Source organism: Glarea lozoyensis (assembly GCF_000409485.1).
Source record: "Glarea lozoyensis ATCC 20868 chromosome Unknown GLAREA14, whole genome shotgun sequence".
NCBI classification, from domain to species: Eukaryota; Fungi; Ascomycota; class Leotiomycetes; order Helotiales; family Helotiaceae; genus Glarea; species Glarea lozoyensis.
This window is the reverse complement of record NW_007360988.1, coordinates 2,045,603-2,062,602: the sequence shown is the minus strand read 5'-3', so window position 1 is coordinate 2,062,602 and position 17,000 is coordinate 2,045,603. Positions and strand designations below refer to the sequence as shown.

The 17,000-nt window shown below is 32.6% G+C and overlaps 2 protein-coding genes across 2 annotated transcripts; both read right to left on the bottom strand.

Moving 5' to 3' along the window:
- Window positions 1–895: 895 nt before the first annotated feature.
- On the bottom strand, window positions 896–2,710 carry GLAREA_07273 (RNase III; the record flags this gene model as incomplete). Its single annotated transcript, XM_008081221.1, has 5 exons — window positions 896–1,704; window positions 1,762–1,914; window positions 1,990–2,133; window positions 2,181–2,426; window positions 2,473–2,710. The coding sequence occupies 5 exons, from the start codon at window positions 2,708–2,710 to the stop codon at window positions 896–898; spliced, it is 1,590 nt and encodes a 529-aa protein (XP_008079412.1).
- Window positions 2,711–5,083: 2,373 nt separating this feature from the next.
- Window positions 5,084–6,104, bottom strand: GLAREA_07272 (Chaperone J-domain-containing protein; the record flags this gene model as incomplete). Its single annotated transcript, XM_008081220.1, has 3 exons — window positions 5,084–5,148; window positions 5,475–5,868; window positions 5,931–6,104. The coding sequence occupies 3 exons, from the start codon at window positions 6,102–6,104 to the stop codon at window positions 5,084–5,086; spliced, it is 633 nt and encodes a 210-aa protein (XP_008079411.1).
- Between the last annotated feature and the right edge of the window lie 10,896 nt (window positions 6,105–17,000).

The following is a 17,000-nucleotide window of genomic DNA, read 5'->3' as shown; positions in this document are numbered from 1 at the left end:
AACTGAGTTCAACAAATCTAAAGCCGTGCAAAGCTATTAAAAAGTGTGGATCTTGGGCGCCAATGCATTTATAGTAAGTAGTAGGAATAAGAAAGGGCAAGATATGATGCTCATGTGATCACAGAGCTGCATTTGAGATCTTGAACACTCTTACAGTCAACAAAACGGGTCCCTTAAGCATGCTCGTTACTCCTCATCCTCAACCATTGACCATGGGACCAATCTTTGCTCTCCTTCAAACGCCACCTTCCGTCATTTGGATAATGAAATAACCAAATACCAAAAATAACATGCTTACTCACTTCTGTCCCATCGTCATTATGAAAGCACAACAACAAAGACATCTCTCTCATTCCGCAACCACCGCTGATTTGCCTTTTCTAATCCACAAAACCGATAGACTTGAAGGTCCTGCTCCAGAAGAAATCATCGATCTACGTCGGCTTGACCCAGACTTCAGGCCCTCCCAAGAGCGCGGTTCTTCGTCGATATTCTCGGTTAATTTTTATGTGCTTCCCAAGCCTGCACTTCAACAATAAAACACTATTACTAAAGATGTCATCTGCTATGGTACGAATCACAGACTCCGTTGATACTTTTTAGTACGCTAACCCATCGCGACTTCACTCTGCATAATTTGATCTAGAAGTTCAATAGACTTCGGATAGCGAACAATCTGTGACCGTTCAAGGAGTTCAATTCCGAACTTCTTTGACGGAACTAAGTTCCCCTTCCAAATAGCGTTGAGCATATCGGAGACTATACAGCTCGCCCTACGAAGGTATTCACCGTGCTCGTCTTCGAGATATCGAACAAGCCACACAAATGTGTTGTGGGGAATTGAGAGCAACCCATAAACCATTAGCCGCAAGAGCGAAAGAGAGATAAGGAAAACCTACATAGTGTCGGTGATGTTGAAAGCAAGCTCACCGCCATCTGATGGTAGCGGGACCAGCCCGATAATCCCAAAGCCAAATTTTTGGACGAGAAGATCCAGACGTTGACCAGTCTTACGTAATTTATTCACAAATCTTTCCTTTCGAGAGTATTCGGGGCTGTTGCGGTCTAGGCCGGGATATAGTTGGGCTAACATCTCCTTTGACACCTTCGAGTCCTCCATCACAAGCGGGTTTCCGAGCTGTGAGCGCGGATCCCCTGAGAGAGTCTGATTAGTTTCATTGATGAATCCGTCGCTCGTTTTGTGGCTCCCTGAGAGCGATGTGAAAAGTTCTAAGATGTGACACCTCTTTAAAAAACTCTTGTACATAATGTCATCATTCAGACCCTCGATAGCCTCTACTCGTTCTTTGAGAGGAAGGTTCCAGCACGGGATGGATGGTTTCCCAGTGACCGGCCGCCGCTGTACATTTACTAGATCGTGCAAAGTGGCGAATGACTCTGGGCTTGCAATTCCAAGGTAGAGTGTGTTGAGTTTAGCGAGCCCATTGTCTCCAACATTCATACCGTGGGCCTTTAAGGCTGATCCAAGGTCTCTTTTAGGCATTGGTAGCGCCAACGCGCGGCATCGCTCTTGTTCAGATTGAATGTAATCCTTTACAAATTCCGTCCGTGATGTGTGTATACGGAGCGTTTTTTGTTGTGCTTTCCTTTTCTTCGACTGAGATTGGAGGTCTTTTGGCCCGTTTTGTCTTGTGTTATCGGGCCTTCTAAGCAGCGATGAAGCTACTATTCTAGAATCTGTATCTTGAGAATGTATATTAATATAGTTATAGAGTTTCTTAATAGTACAATAAAACTCACTTCTAGAAGTCTCCAATGTCATATTACGATTACCAACTTCACCTTCCCGGTCATGCATGGAATAATCTCTAATCTGACCATGGACTGGACCCTTTCCAGTCTCCCGACTAGAAATCTCGGGGCATGCAGCGTGTAGGGGAGAACTTGGCAGTTCTAAAATATCTCGTAAGCCTTAATTAAAAAGGAAGTGGCTATTTTCAAGCGAAGTTATTGCCAGGGGTTAATTACCGTCTGCGAAAGACAGGATCTCTAGGGCATCGCTAGATGAGTGAAGGGCGTCATCGTTGTTTGAGCAACCGCGAAGATCATGGAAAATATCCTGCGTTACCTCGTTGATAAAAACTTCTTCTTGATGGTGACGTGCCTTAGGGTCTACATAGCAGTCGGATCTCTCACCCAAACTACTATGTGATCAGTACAGGAAAATACTATAAAAGGGATCAAAACTTGCCCAAAATGCTCGATGACCCCCCGTGCAGTCTTCATATCTTCCAGGGAATCTTGCCATGCCGCACCAATAATAGCATTCACTGCAGTGCTCAAAGTTGTCTTTGTTGGTCGGCCTTGGAGACGGGGGTTAAGTTTCAGGTGTTTGTCAATTTCAAATTTCTTGGCTCGGGCTACAAGGATATCCTTATTAGCAGCGATGGCAGCACTTGCGTCTCCTGTGTCTTTTTAGAAGTGTCCTGTTGCTAGGTAGCTCACACTCACTGCGTCGTTGTTGGTTACCTCTAGAAAACACATCGATCATCACAACGAGCTGAAGAAGTTTATCGCCCACATTGGCTAGTTTACGATTTCCATCGTATCTGTCCCTCTCTTGACTATCTTCAGATTCCTTGTCGCCTTCTGCACCAGCGGTTGTCAATGATTTCTCCAATAGGTATACATCATTAAACCTATATCCGACACTGTCCTGGAGTTGTATGAGATATTTGTCGGAAAACATGATAATTTTAAGCTCAAAAGACAGAGTTTAACCAACGAAGTATTGGTGACTGCTGCATCTGAGAACAGATGGCAGTGGGATCCTGATCATAATTTCTTTATGCGATATGTTGTGTCACTAGTGGGAGACGTGATTGACAAAACAACTTTCCATTCAATTCTTGGCATTAGTAACCGAACTCGTACGAATGGCAATTGTTGATTTCTATGCAGAATTCTGACTTAGATAGCTTTGAGAGGAGCTGAAGACTATACTAGATCTCGATGAACGTCGCAAGCGCAAAGCCTGATTCGAGGATGGATTGCTCTCCGGGACCGTGCGCTACCCCGGTACAACATCACGCCATGCCTGTTTAGGGCATTAAAAGCTCGAGATGATCCAAGCCCTCTATACGGCATAGCGCTATTTGAGGCACGGACACTGCGGGACATACCGACGGTGGTACGAGCTTAAATTATTTTGACGACACTCGTTAAATTGACTTCCCCATCGGTGAATTACCCGAGGTTCAACAATTCATAAACGAACTCTTTCTAGAAAAACAAATATGATATTGAGATCTCTGCCACTGTTGGTGGCTGATGAATGCGGTAGAGTTTGGCTCACACCTGCGGAGTCAAGTTCGTTGCGCTGGAATTGCAGAGCCTCACAACGACACCACAAAATTGCCGGTGCAAGAGTCACCATCTCTGACGCTTCAGTCTTACACCATTTACTGCGTTAGCAGCAAGTAGCGAACTCAGGTCTCGAATAACTCAGTAGCGAATCGATAGAGGATAGGAAGGTAAAACAGATTGCGAGCACAAACGAGGCTAGTATACCAAGTGCTTCTATTCTCGCTAAGTTGCTGTCTCACTCCTTCCCTCGTCAGCTGTTAATCTATTTCTGGCTCTGATATTTATAAACTCGGTTCTGAGCATCCGAGCTTCTAGCATACTACCACTATTCAAACTTAAGCTGACGATTTCAGGTGCGAAGAGGAGCGCTTCCCCAACACTCAATCTTGCGATCTCGCCAAAGACCCTCTCCGCGGTCTAGCCCATGCTATCGAAACCTATATCCTCGTTTGCATCGCCGCCCTCGCATTTAGCGCCCGTTTTGGGGTGCGGTACATTGGTAGCCACAGCTGCCAAGTGGCCCTTGAGACTATGTAACCATTCGGGCGAGGTAAAGCGATGTGCGATAGTGATCGAACACAGGTCGAGCAGCGCAGGAAAAATTGTTAGCTCCTGATTCGATATAACGATACGAGCGCCGAGGTGGCGCTGCAGTCTACTTACCGATAGCAGCGTGTTTGTCAGGGTCAGTGCCCCCGCAGCAGCATTCATGAACTTTGTTGAGCATTAGTACGATGCCGATAAAGGTCAGCCGTTTCACTTACCTTGTACGTTTCATCCAATGCATCGACCAATCATTCCACGGATAAGAGCTTAAATAGGCACTTTTGCGATGGATTCCCAGGCTTCCTGGACTGTCTTCCGAAGCCTCTTGTAGGACTTATGGTAATCCGAATACCTTTCCTCAATATAATTCTTCATTATGTCCCAAATCGTCTCAATTGGATTAAGGTCGGGCGAGTTAGCCAGCAATTTCATAGGCTTTATCCCAATTGCCTCAAAAACATAGGTAGTAAAGGCGGAAGAGTGCCCTTTAGCATTATCTTGTTGAAAAGAGAGCTCTAGGTGTTCCTAGATTATGTCTTGGATTCGAGGTACGATAATACCAGAATAAGAACCCTCGTTTATTTTCTCCCAATCCTTCTCCTAAAGGAGTCCTCAATGGCGACGTATTTACCAGATATACTACCCCAAAACATCCAGTCGATTTTCTTTTAATATCGAGCTTGAACACAATCCTCGTGGCATATCTCTTCTAGCCCAATCTTTCGAATTACAAAATCTCGGTGATGTCGCCCTGGATTAACCTAACTCTCGTTACTCGAAAGAACACAATCCCATTGCTCGTCCGACCAAAAGAGGTGCTCCTAAGCCCAGGCTAACCGATCTTTCTTTTTCTGCTCCGAAAGTGGTGGTTTTTGTCGAGCAATTGCCCTTATATAACCTTCTCTTTTTAGGGCTGTACCAATAGCTTTCGGGCCGCAACTAAAGAGACCTTGACCGACCTCCACCAAAGGTACTCGGCGGGTAGTCTTAGATTGATTAACACATTCGATTAGAGGCTTTTTATTGGAAGAGTATTAAGCAATACTCGGCGGCCCACCGTCTTCTTTTGAGGTGTTTTAAGATAGTAGAGAGCCCACCGAACTTGGTGTAGAGTTAAGTCTAATTTTAAGGCAATATCGTCCGTTTTCCAGCCAGCATCGTAATTGAGGGGTTTGAATTTTATTCGGGTGTCATGGACAGTCTCTATACTTCATTTAGTAGCGGTCTTTAGTTTAGGAAGTGATATTCCGTCTGGGTCGACATTGTGTAAAATGACTGTAAAATGTTAGAACACAGACGAAATCAGTGCAAAAGGGTGAAAAGCAGCCAATCTCATACAAATATTCTGTTGGAGAGCCCCGAAGCCTCTAGAACCTTCTGCGTAGGTGTACAGACGACCCACTGCGGTTTGTTCGGGGGGTCGAAACAGACATAAGCTATTATTCTAGCAAGCAAATCTAGTCAGTGGGCTGAACCCTTGAATGCTCTCTCGGAATGTTTCGGGGCCCTCTTTAGCAAAGTTTCTCGAATTTCGTGACACTTCTGGCTATTACAGCCAACTCTATGTAAGACGAAGACTAATATACGCAATTTGTACTTACAACTTGCACAAGCTGACACATTGCACTCTGGGCAGCGAAAAGACCATTTTAGGTGGGAATCCCTACAGAATACGCAGTTTGCCCTGCCCTTCTTCCTCGGCCAGCCGAATCGCGGATGAGCACCCGTAGAAGACCGTGAAGGCGGCTCAGGCTCGCCTTCTCGATGTTCTGCTGCTTTCCTCTCTCGTTCGGATCTTTCTCTGACAGCACGCTGCTCTTGGTCGGCTCGTTTCCGCTCTTCATCCTTGCACTGAGTTTCTTTCAATTCCCGATAACAAGTCCACTGGTCTTGGAGGTCGAAATAAAATGCATCGTATGCCACACGCTTCGCCTTATCACTTAGACATTTGTACGCTTCTCGAACCTGGGTCAAAGACGCAAGGTCAATTGGGCTCTTGTTTAGTCATTGTGATAAGTTCAAAGGCCCCCCCTTAAGATGGACTTTAGAAGACTAACTTTGCGAAAATCTTGAGCGTCAATAAACATTCCCGGCGCCTTTTTATCAGGGTGATGCTTTCTCGCCAACCTAAACAAGGCGAGTTTGACATCTCGAAAGCTTGCTTGTTGTGGCAATCCAAGGTCTGCATGATAATCTGAAATTGTAAGTTCCGGTCGATCGAATGGGTCCATTTTTGTTTGGATGGAACTTCTGTTCAGGTCCCTCGATTACAAGACCCACTACTAGTGGGTCACTGAGGTGGTCACTGGGTGGTACATAACCACCTGGATTATAGGGAGATTTTCTCAATCATTTCGATCTTGCCGTAGCAATAAATCCTGGGTAGATGGCAGTGCTTCAGCAGGTGGTTTATTGTTTCGTAAACGATATTATGACAGCGGTAGAGTTCGAAAAATGTAAAGACTTATTAGTAAATCAAAGTCATCTCGCCGACTACGGAGATTTCTTCTCCTATAGCTATAATCAACCTCGGAAGAGACATCGCGGTCTAGATAATACGGTAGAAGATTTAAAGAGTACGGTAGGACCTAGAACTCGAGAACTAGTAAGACTTCGCGCTAAGTCTAAAGAATTGTCTTTTTATCTTCTTCTATATTTAATTCGAGATAGGAGGGGAGATAGGGCGTAGCGAAAGTAATATTATCGTTAAAGTTACTTTTTCGCGGTATTTAACACGTAACTTATATTCGATTTTTGTTTCGAAGAATATATTAATAGAATAGTCTTCCTAGTATAGAGATAGCGGGAGGACTCGGCGAGATAGATAGTATATTACTAATATAAACTAGCTACTAGCCCTTAAAAGATTATTTATAAAAGCTACTATTAAGCTAATCTAACAATTAAACTTAATTTAAAGTTACTATAGTATATAGCGCTAACTAAAATAAGTTAGAGCTAAGAAAGAGTCTTAGAGCTATCGCTATAGTCTATACTCTTAAAATATATATAGTAGCCTAAAATATCGATTATACTATTAACTAGATATATCTAAGTACTTAGAATATAGGTAAGAAGAGAAGTTTTAAATATAATAAAGTTAAATTATTATAATAATTTAGTTCTCTACTTAATAGTAGACTAGAGTATTATAAGGTTAGTATATAGTAAGTAGTAGTATAAAGTATTACTTATAGATTTAGAGATCTATTTATTATAATAAGAGTAAGTTAAATAGATAATATACTATTACTATAGTAAGTTAAGTATAAAGCTTCTATAAAAGAAAATTATAATTATTATATAGAACTTTCTTTTCTTAAATTTAATAAGTTTACTAGTTAAACTCGTTAAACTTCTATCTAGTATAATAAGTTTATTTAGTAAATCTATCGAACTTTTATTATCTTATAATAGTACTCTAAACTAAGGTCTATTCGCTAACCTAAATATAGCTAATATTAACTAAATAAAACTACTAGATAGTAGTTCTAGAAACTACTTAATTTCTATAATCTTATCTAATTCTAGAACCTTTAGTTCTAGAAGTATTATAATACTAAGGCTAATACTACTTATAATAATTATAACTTATATTTCTATACTATAGTCTTAAAATTAAGGCTTAAGTACTAACTACTTATAATAACTAGTAATTATATAAGAGATACCTTATAATTTATATTTATAATTATTTTAAGTTAGAATTTATAGATAGTTTCTAATAATATAAAATAAAACTAACTAGATACTTATACTTAGAGCTTATTTATTTATATATAGTCTATTTTATAGTAACTTTAGACCTTTTCTTATCTTTATTTAAAAAGTATAAATTTACTTTCTTTACTAGTAGTATAGATTTAGTCTTAATAGCTTTTAAGAAATTAAGCTTAGCTTCTCTCTCTATAATCTCTTTATTTGAGAGCTCTAGTTTCTTAGTAACTAGACTTCTATAGTTATAAGAACTCTTAAATAGAGATCTAACGTCTACCTTAAACCTTTTATTAGAGTCTTTATTATTATCGCTAGAATTATAGTTTATAGATTTAAACTAAAAGTCTCTTTAAATTATACTATTATCTCTATCTATTTAGTATATAAGTAATAGTTTAAAATAAAGTAAACTAGATAAGTTTCTTACTAAGAATTCTAATAATAATAAAGCTTTTATAGATTTTAGAGTCTTTTATAAAAACTTTCTATTATCTAGTTAGTTATTTATACTAGATATAATTTTTCTTAGATTTACTAGTAATATAAGTTATAAGGTTAGTATATATAAAAGTAATAGTTATAGAAGAAAAGATATTATAAAGTAAAGAGATAAGCTTAGATTTAATAACTTTAATAATAATATTATTAATAAAATATTTTAGAGTAGTTTATTTAATATAAGTTAATTAGCTAGAGACTTTATAGAGAAAAGAGTAAGAAGTAAAGTAAAGAAGTAGATAACTTTATAGTAAGTCTCTATATAATCTAAAGCTTTAAAATATATAAAGTAGTTTATATTAAGTTCTATATATTATATAAGAGCTACTATAAGTAGATAGAAATCTTTATATTAGCTAGTAAAATATACTAAATTAAAAGAGAGAATACTAAAGAAATTCTTTATAATTCTTATATATTTATTTTTACTTTATTTATTTTAAATCTTTTAAAGAGTCTTAGTAAAATAATAGTTATATATAATTAGATAGCTTTTCTAATATAGTATTAGTAGTTTAGTACTTTTTATATTTAAAGTTCTTAATAACTAGTCTAGAGTAGACTTAAAAATCTTTTAGAAAATTACTTTAGAGATTATAGTATTAGTAGTATAAGTATTATAGAAAAGTAGTATATATACTAAGGTTTCTTAAAGAATATAATAAATTTAATAAAGAAAAAAGTAGAAGTTAACTTAAACTCTAATATTTAAGTATATATAAGTATTACTAAAGAGATAGACCTAGAGTTAGAGCTTTAGTAAGACTTAATAAGTATTAAATATAAGTATAAATATAGTTAGTACTATATCTCTAGAGTTAACCTCTAATACTTAGATCTAGTATAACTTCTTAGAATACTATTATATAGTAATAGTAATAGTAGTAGTATAGACTATTTAATATTCTATATTAAGCTCTTATAAAATAACTCTATTATAGTATAAAGAAGTATTTTAAGAGTTATTAAAGTAGTAAAAGTTAAGTATAGACTAAAACTCTAAATCTAATTTAAGTCTAGTATAGTAGTCTATACTTTATATTATATATTCTTAATACTTATAAAATTTAAATAAAATACCTTTTATCTATATAAATATAACTTTAAAAATTAATATAGTAGTAGTAGTAGTATAAATTAACTCTATTTATATTTTAATACTAAATTTACTTAATTTAGTAAAATAAAAGTTTTTTATTTAAGTAATATTATATAGTAATAGAGATAGTAGTAGTATAGTTTATATTACCTTAGTATTATAAGTAGTATTACTCTCGACGTCGTAATACTTCTAAGACTAAAAGTCTCGAGATTAGATAAAGTTATAGAAATTAAGTAGTTTCTAGAACTACTATCTAGTAGTTTAATTTAGTTAATATTAGTAATATTTATATTAGTAGGTAGGCCCTAGTTTAGAGTACTATTACGTAATAATAAAAGTTCGATAGATTCGCTAGACGAACTTATTAAACTAGATAAGAGTTTAATAGATTTAACTAGTAAACTTATTAAACTTAAAGAAAGAAAGTTCTATATAATAATTATAATTTTCTTAGATAGAAGCTTTATACTTAACTTACTATAGTAATAGTATATTATCTATTTAACTTACTCTTATTATAATAAATAGATCTCTAAATCTATAAGTAATAATCTTTTGTCTACTTCTTAATATACTAACCTTATAATAACTCTAGTCTACTTTAGGTAGAACTAAATTATTATACTTTAAGTACTTATTCTTAGTAAGTACTAGATTATTAATAATAGCTCTAAATATTACTAGTCTAGCCGAAAGTATTATAGAAACCTCGATACTATCTCTACTAACTCTAACTATAATTAAAGTAAAGAAGAGCCTATAAATCTCTCTATTAAATAAGTATAATAGAACTCTAGCTAACCTAGAGTAGTTTATTATAAAAGCTTAACTCTATATAGGTTTTTATAGAGATAAGTTTAGAAATAAAATAGATAAGGTTTTATTTCTAATCTCGCGCTTTAAAGAAAGAGTCTATAACTAGATTAAACCTTATATTAGTAATTACTAGAAGAATAAGACCTAGATAGACTTAGTATCTATAGTTTACTTCTAGTTTATTAAAGATTATTTTAAATTACTAAAAGATTTTATAGCTAGTATAAAAAAAGCCTTTAGAGATATTAATATTAAGAAGAAGTTAGAGTTAGCTTTACTTAAACTTATCTAGATAGAGTTAGCTATCTATTATAATATTAACTTCTAGTAAACCTTAGCTAGGTTAAGACTAGGCAATAAAGCCTTAAGAATATTATTCTATAGAGAATTAAAGAAATTTATAAAAGATAAATTATTATATATAGATTCTCTTAAGAACCTTTATAAGCTAAGTAAAGCCGCTATTAAAATTAATAACTAAGTATATAAGTACTATATTAAAAAGAAAAGAGTTTATTCTTACTATATATAATTAGTAAAGAACCGCTATAGCGACCTAATAGAACTTAATATAATTAGTAGAAGAGAACTTAATACTTTAGAGAAAAATAAGAAGAAGTTTTCTAATAAGAAAAGAATATAATAAAGAGAGAAGAGACTCTACTTTAAGTATAGAAAAGAAGGTTATATAGCTAGTTTCTATTATAAAGAAAAGCTATAGAAAGACTAGAAAAAATAGTTTAATAATACTAGATAACTAGTAGTACTAAATAAGACTACTCTACTAAAAGGTAATTAGAGTAAGTAAGAATCTACCGAATTTAGTTTAGTAGTCTAGATAAGATCTAAAATACCTCTAGTAAATAAGAAATACTAGATTAGAGACTTATTATACTAGATAAACTTAGAACCTAATAGTCTCTCTACCTACTAACTCGAGAAAGTAATTCTAAAATATAAGAAATACTAGTACTTCTAAGAGATAACCGAAGAGAGATATATCTAGAAGACTAAGAATAGCTAAAAGTTTACTACTAACTAATAGATATAGAGAGAGAAACCTATAACTAATATATATTATAAAGTATCTTTTGTAGATACTAAAAGAGTAGTATTCTAATAAGAATATACCTAGAAGACAACTATTAAACTACTTAGACTAATTAGGTAGTTACTCTACTTAAATAATATTCTTAAGCTAGAAGATATATAGAAAATTATTAGTAAATCTCTCGAAAAACGTATCTAGAAATAGGTCTTCTTTATTAAAGAATAAGCCGATAAGTTTACTTAGTAGAAGGCCTTAATTCTAGATATATATACTCTACGCCTTAGTATACTCTATTATTTATAAGAATAGGTAACGTAATACTATATATAGACCGACCTACTCTAAGATAAGAAGATTATAGAGATATTATTAGACTCTTATAAGCTCTATACTACTAGAGGTTAAGAATAAATTATAGTTAAAATAAAAATTAGAGGAAAACTAATTAGAGTTATAATTAACTTAGAAGCTAATAGAAATTATATCTTACTCTATATAGTAAAAAGTTAAATATTTCTATAACTAATATTTACCTATATACTCTATAGCTAGTAGATAGGTTAGATTATAGTAATAGATAAGTAGATAAAGTAACTATCTTATCTAAGTTATCTTTACTAGATAGATATAAAGCTAATATCTAGTTCGATATTACTAAAATCGAAAACTATAAGGCTATATTAGAAATAACCTAAATCCGAGAGTATAACCTCGAAATAGACTAGTATACTAATACTATAGCCTATAGAAGATACGCCTATAAGAGTATATAGGTTTAACTATAAGGCTAGAGAGAGGTTTATACTACCTTCTCTAAAGCGCCTAGATACCTTAATAGACTAGAGGGTTCTTTATAGAATACTAGTAAGAGTATAGAAAAACAAATATCTATATAGTATAAGAAGTATAAGAAGTTATTTAAAAACCCGAAAGACTTTTAAGCCTTACTCGAATATTAACTATAGAACTATAAAATTAATTTTAAAGAAGAATCGAAATACTCTTTAGAAACCTTAAGACGCTACTATTTCGATACTACTAGGACGCTAGAGAAATACGTTAAAGTAGTACTTAAGAAAGAATAGATTAGAGAATTTAAATTACTAATAGTATTAAATATACTAGTCGTTGTAAAGCTAGGTAATAATAACAAAAGGCCTTATATTAACCTCTAATAAGTTAATAATATTACTATCGCTAATAAATATCTACTACCTAACGCCTAGTACTTATAGGACAAGCTAGCTAAAGTTAAGATATTTATAAAAGTAGACTAGAGAAATACCTTTAACCTAATATAAATTAAAAAGAGTAAAGAATAAAAGTTTACCTTCTTAGTACTCTCTAGACTCTATAAACCTTTAGTTATACTATTTAGAGTAAAGAATATACTAGTAATATACTAAAGGTAGAATAATAATATTCTATAAGAATACCTTAGTAAGTTTATTATTTACTATCTCGATAACTTTCTTATCTACTTAGAAAATAAAGAGAATTATAAAGAATACGTCTAATTAGTTCTAGAGACCTTAGTAAAGGTAGACTCTAGGTTAAAGCTAAGTAAATATAAGTTTAGAGTTTAGAAAATAACGTTTCTTAGTTATATTATTAAACTAGAGAAAATAAGTATTAAACTAGAGAAAATCTAATAAGTTATAGATTAGCCGAAATTAACTTATATTAAAGACGTCTAATTATTTCTTAGTTTTAGTAATTTCTACTAATAGTTTATTAAAGAATACTCTAATATCGCGACTTTACTAACGCGACTTATACGAAAAGACGTACTCTTCTTTATAGAGAAACTCGAGAAAGCCGCTTTCTAGTAGCTAAAAGATAGGTTTACTAGTAACCTAGTAATAAGAAGCTTCGATAAAGACAAACTAAGCCGAATTAAGACTAATATCTTAGATACTACTATTAGCGCTATTTACCTCTAGCTAGATAAGTCCGGAAAGTAGTACTTTATTACTTACTACTTTAATAAGTACTTACTAGCTAAATAAAACTATAATATTTATAAAAAGAAACTTATAGCTATAGTTAAATTATTAAAATATTAGAAGATCTACCTTCTAGGAGCTAGAGAGAGATAGAGTTTATTTAGTTAGATAAAATATCTAAATAAAATAACTAAGTAATAAACTAGATAATAAGAAACTAGAACTATTTAAGATTAAGGTATATAAAGAACCTTTAAATTATAAACTAGCTCTACTAAAAAGTATAAATATCTTTCTAGTATTCTATATATCTCTCCTCGAACTAGTACTACTAGGAGTACTACTAGCTCTAGTTATAAAAATAAAACTAGTAAACTCTAATACTAAGTATAAAGTCGAGATAATCTTAGACTATAAACTTATTAGAAGAAAACTATATTATCTAATAAAATAGAAAGACTACTTATAATTAGAAAATATATAAGAACTAATAAATAACCTTAACTACTCTAGGTAGCTTAAGAAGTTCTACTACTAGTATCTAGGGCCTTCTAGAAAGACCTAGAATTAAAGTTTAGATTAAGTAGCGATAAGTCGTAAGCAGAGAAGTTATTAGGCGGGGTAGAGTAGGCTAGTAGTCGTTTTACTACTACTTCTCTCTTCTTCTTCTCTCTCTTCTTCTCTTCTTTCTACTACTCTTTTCTCTCTAACTCGTCTAACTTATCTAGCGAGTTAAGACCTATTATAATTATCTTTTATTTTTGTTTTTAAAGAAACTTTTACTACTAATAGATACGACAAGCTAGTATCTCTTAAATCTAGGCCTTAGTTTACTTATTCTCTAAGAAGAGTTTTTCTTCTTAAACCTTAATACTTTTCTAGTTATAAACTAAGGGTATTTAATTTATCTTCTTAATATTATACGATTTTCTAGTAGTAGTATAAGTACTATAGTAACTATATTTTAGATCTTAAGAGACTATATACTCTTTTTCTATCTTTTTATAATAAGAATAAGGTACTATCTTCTTTCTAGTTAGATTAATCTATTTACTAAGGGCTATAATATTAGAATATTTAGTTATATAGTCGAGTAGTATATTAAAAAGAAGAGAAGTCTATAGTCTTTAACTAATATATTTCTTAGTTATACTTAAGTATATAGACTTACTAGTTCGAATAGAGAATAGTATTACGAGTAGTATTACTCTTAGCGTTATAATACTTCTAGAACTAAAAGTCTTAGAATTAGATAAGGTTATAGAAATTAAGTAGTTTCTAGAACTACTATCTAGTAGTTTAATTTAGTTAATATTAGTAATATTTATATTAGTAGGTAGGCTCTAGTTTAGATTACTATTACGTAATAATAAAAGTTTAATAAGTTTACTAGGTAAACTTATCGAACTAGGTAAGAGTTTAACGAGTTTAACTAGCGAACTTATTAAACTTAAGAAAAGAAAGTTCTATATAATAATTATAATTTTCTTAGATAGAAGCTTTATACTTAACTTACTATAGTAATAGTATATTATCTATTTAACTTACTCTTATTATAATAAATAGATCTCTAAATCTATAAGTAATAATCTTCTATCTACTTCTTAATATACTAACCTTATAATAACTCTAGTCTACTCTAAGTAGAACTAAATTATTATACTTAGTTAGTCTTTATAAAATAACTTTATTACTATATAAAGAACTAAGAAATATAACTAGATTAAATAATAGATTATATAATTACTAAAGCTAGATTTACTAGAATAAAACCTCTATAAGTATAGAATTTATAGTATAATAAATAGACTTAAATATAGATTATAACTTTTATAAAAGAAGAAAGTTAAAGTAAAGAACTAGACTATTATAGGTAAATTAGTAAAGAGAATATAGATAACTTAGTTAAATAGAAGAGTTTATATATAGATATTAGACGTATTAATAAAGCTAGAATAGTAGAGAGTTAAAGACTTTTTAATATTAATTAAGTATAATATTAAGATTAGATTAATAGTTAGTTAGTTAAGTTTAAAGAGAGCTCTAAATTTTTATTTTAACTTACTTAACTACTTAACTATATAACTTAAGTAGTTATTTAAAGTTAAGTTAATAGTTTTATTAGTATAGAAATATCTTAAATCTAAGTAGTAGTAAAAGAGTAGATTAAAGAGTTACTTTAAATTCTAATATTTAGAAAACCTAATCTTTAATATCTTTCTTAAATAGTAGTAGTCTTTCTATATCTTCTTTCTATACTATTAAGTCTTAGTTAACTAACTAGTTTCTTTTTAGATACTATAATAAAGTTTAAGAGTAGTTAAAAGCTAATAATATATAATTATTATAATATAAAATATAAATATACTACTTAAAGAGAAAGTAAAAGAGAAGAGAAATAGTAGTAAATTATATATATAAATTTAAATTAATTAGAGGTAAAATCTATATAATATAAATCTTAATAAGAAAGACTTATATAATAATATAGTAATCTAAAGTTAATTCTATAGTATATTAATATCTATATAATAAAATAATAAATTATAATTAATAGAATTATAAGTTATTATTAAAAATAAGTATAGTTTTTATACTATAGTAGTATACTATAATAATTTAGTTTTCTACCTAATAGTAGACTAAAGTATTATAAGGTTAGTATATAGTAAGTAGTAATATAAAGTATTACTTATAGATTTAGAGATCTATTTATTATAATAAGAGTAAGTTAAATAGATAATATACTATTACTATAGTAAGTTAAGTATAAAGCTTTTATCTAAGAAAATTATAATTATTATATAGAACTTTCTATCTTACCTAAGTTTAATAAGTTTAACGAGTTTAATAGTAAATCTAGCGAACTTATCGAACTTTTATTTATTACGTAATACTACCTAAAACTAGGGCCTATCCGCTAACCTAAATATAGCTAATATTAACTAAATAAAACTACTAGACGGCGGTCCTAAAAACTACTTAATTCTCGTAACCTCGTCTAATCCCGGGACCTTTAATCCTAGGAGTATTACGACGCCGAGGACGACGCTACTCGTGACAGATTAATAATAAGAGTTGAACCGAGCAAGGCTAGGAACTATTCTACTACACCCACCCTTCTCTCCTTATAGACGCTCCCAGGACAGTAAAAGAAATCCCATGCCCATTAGACCGCCATACCCTAATACGCAGCAATTTCCTTCGAGAAAGCCATGTGTAGCACCGCAGATGACGTGCACAAATTTTCATAAGGCTGAGACGTGGTCGCTCAATCATTCGTCAGCTCCCGATCGAGGTTACAGTATTGACCTTCGCTTAACCACTCGGATGTCAGCTTTTGACAACCGTCTCTGGGCGTAGGTGATATATTGAGAGGCTTCGTGTCCTGAATAAGATGCAGGTCCCGTGAAACTTGATCGGAATCGTGTACAGACTTTTGATTAAAAATATCTGACGATTTTTTCGAGGTGTTTGTCCGCGATTTTTGCGCTGGCTAGTGAATCACTCGACTGAGTGAATGCATTAAACGATACTTCTTAACAATCACGTCTAGAAAATGTGCAAGGCCTGGGGACCTTACTAATCATTTATTATTGCAGCGTAATGAGTCGCCACCAGCTACTTACGAACACTCGGTGACTCTGCTAAGAAGTGGTGGTCAGCTTTGTGTAACAACATCAAGCCATCAACCTCGTAGCAAGATTCACCTACACCCTCAGCACCTCGGAAATTCTCTGGCTTCACCCAATCACCGACTTTAGATCAATAGTCTTCTATACATAGAACTTCTCAAGGCATCTATTTGTTTGCCAAATTGATGACCAAGAAATCATTGGACGCCAAATGTTCTTTTTCGTAATATGCGCTTTCTGTACCACACCTCGGCATAACTCACGAGTGGCTTACTCCGTCGCCCACGTTCGAAGCATGACTCTTTGGCGGCCAGTGAAATCGATGTATGTTTGTGGAATGTCAGATTCAGGAGTTTGATTAA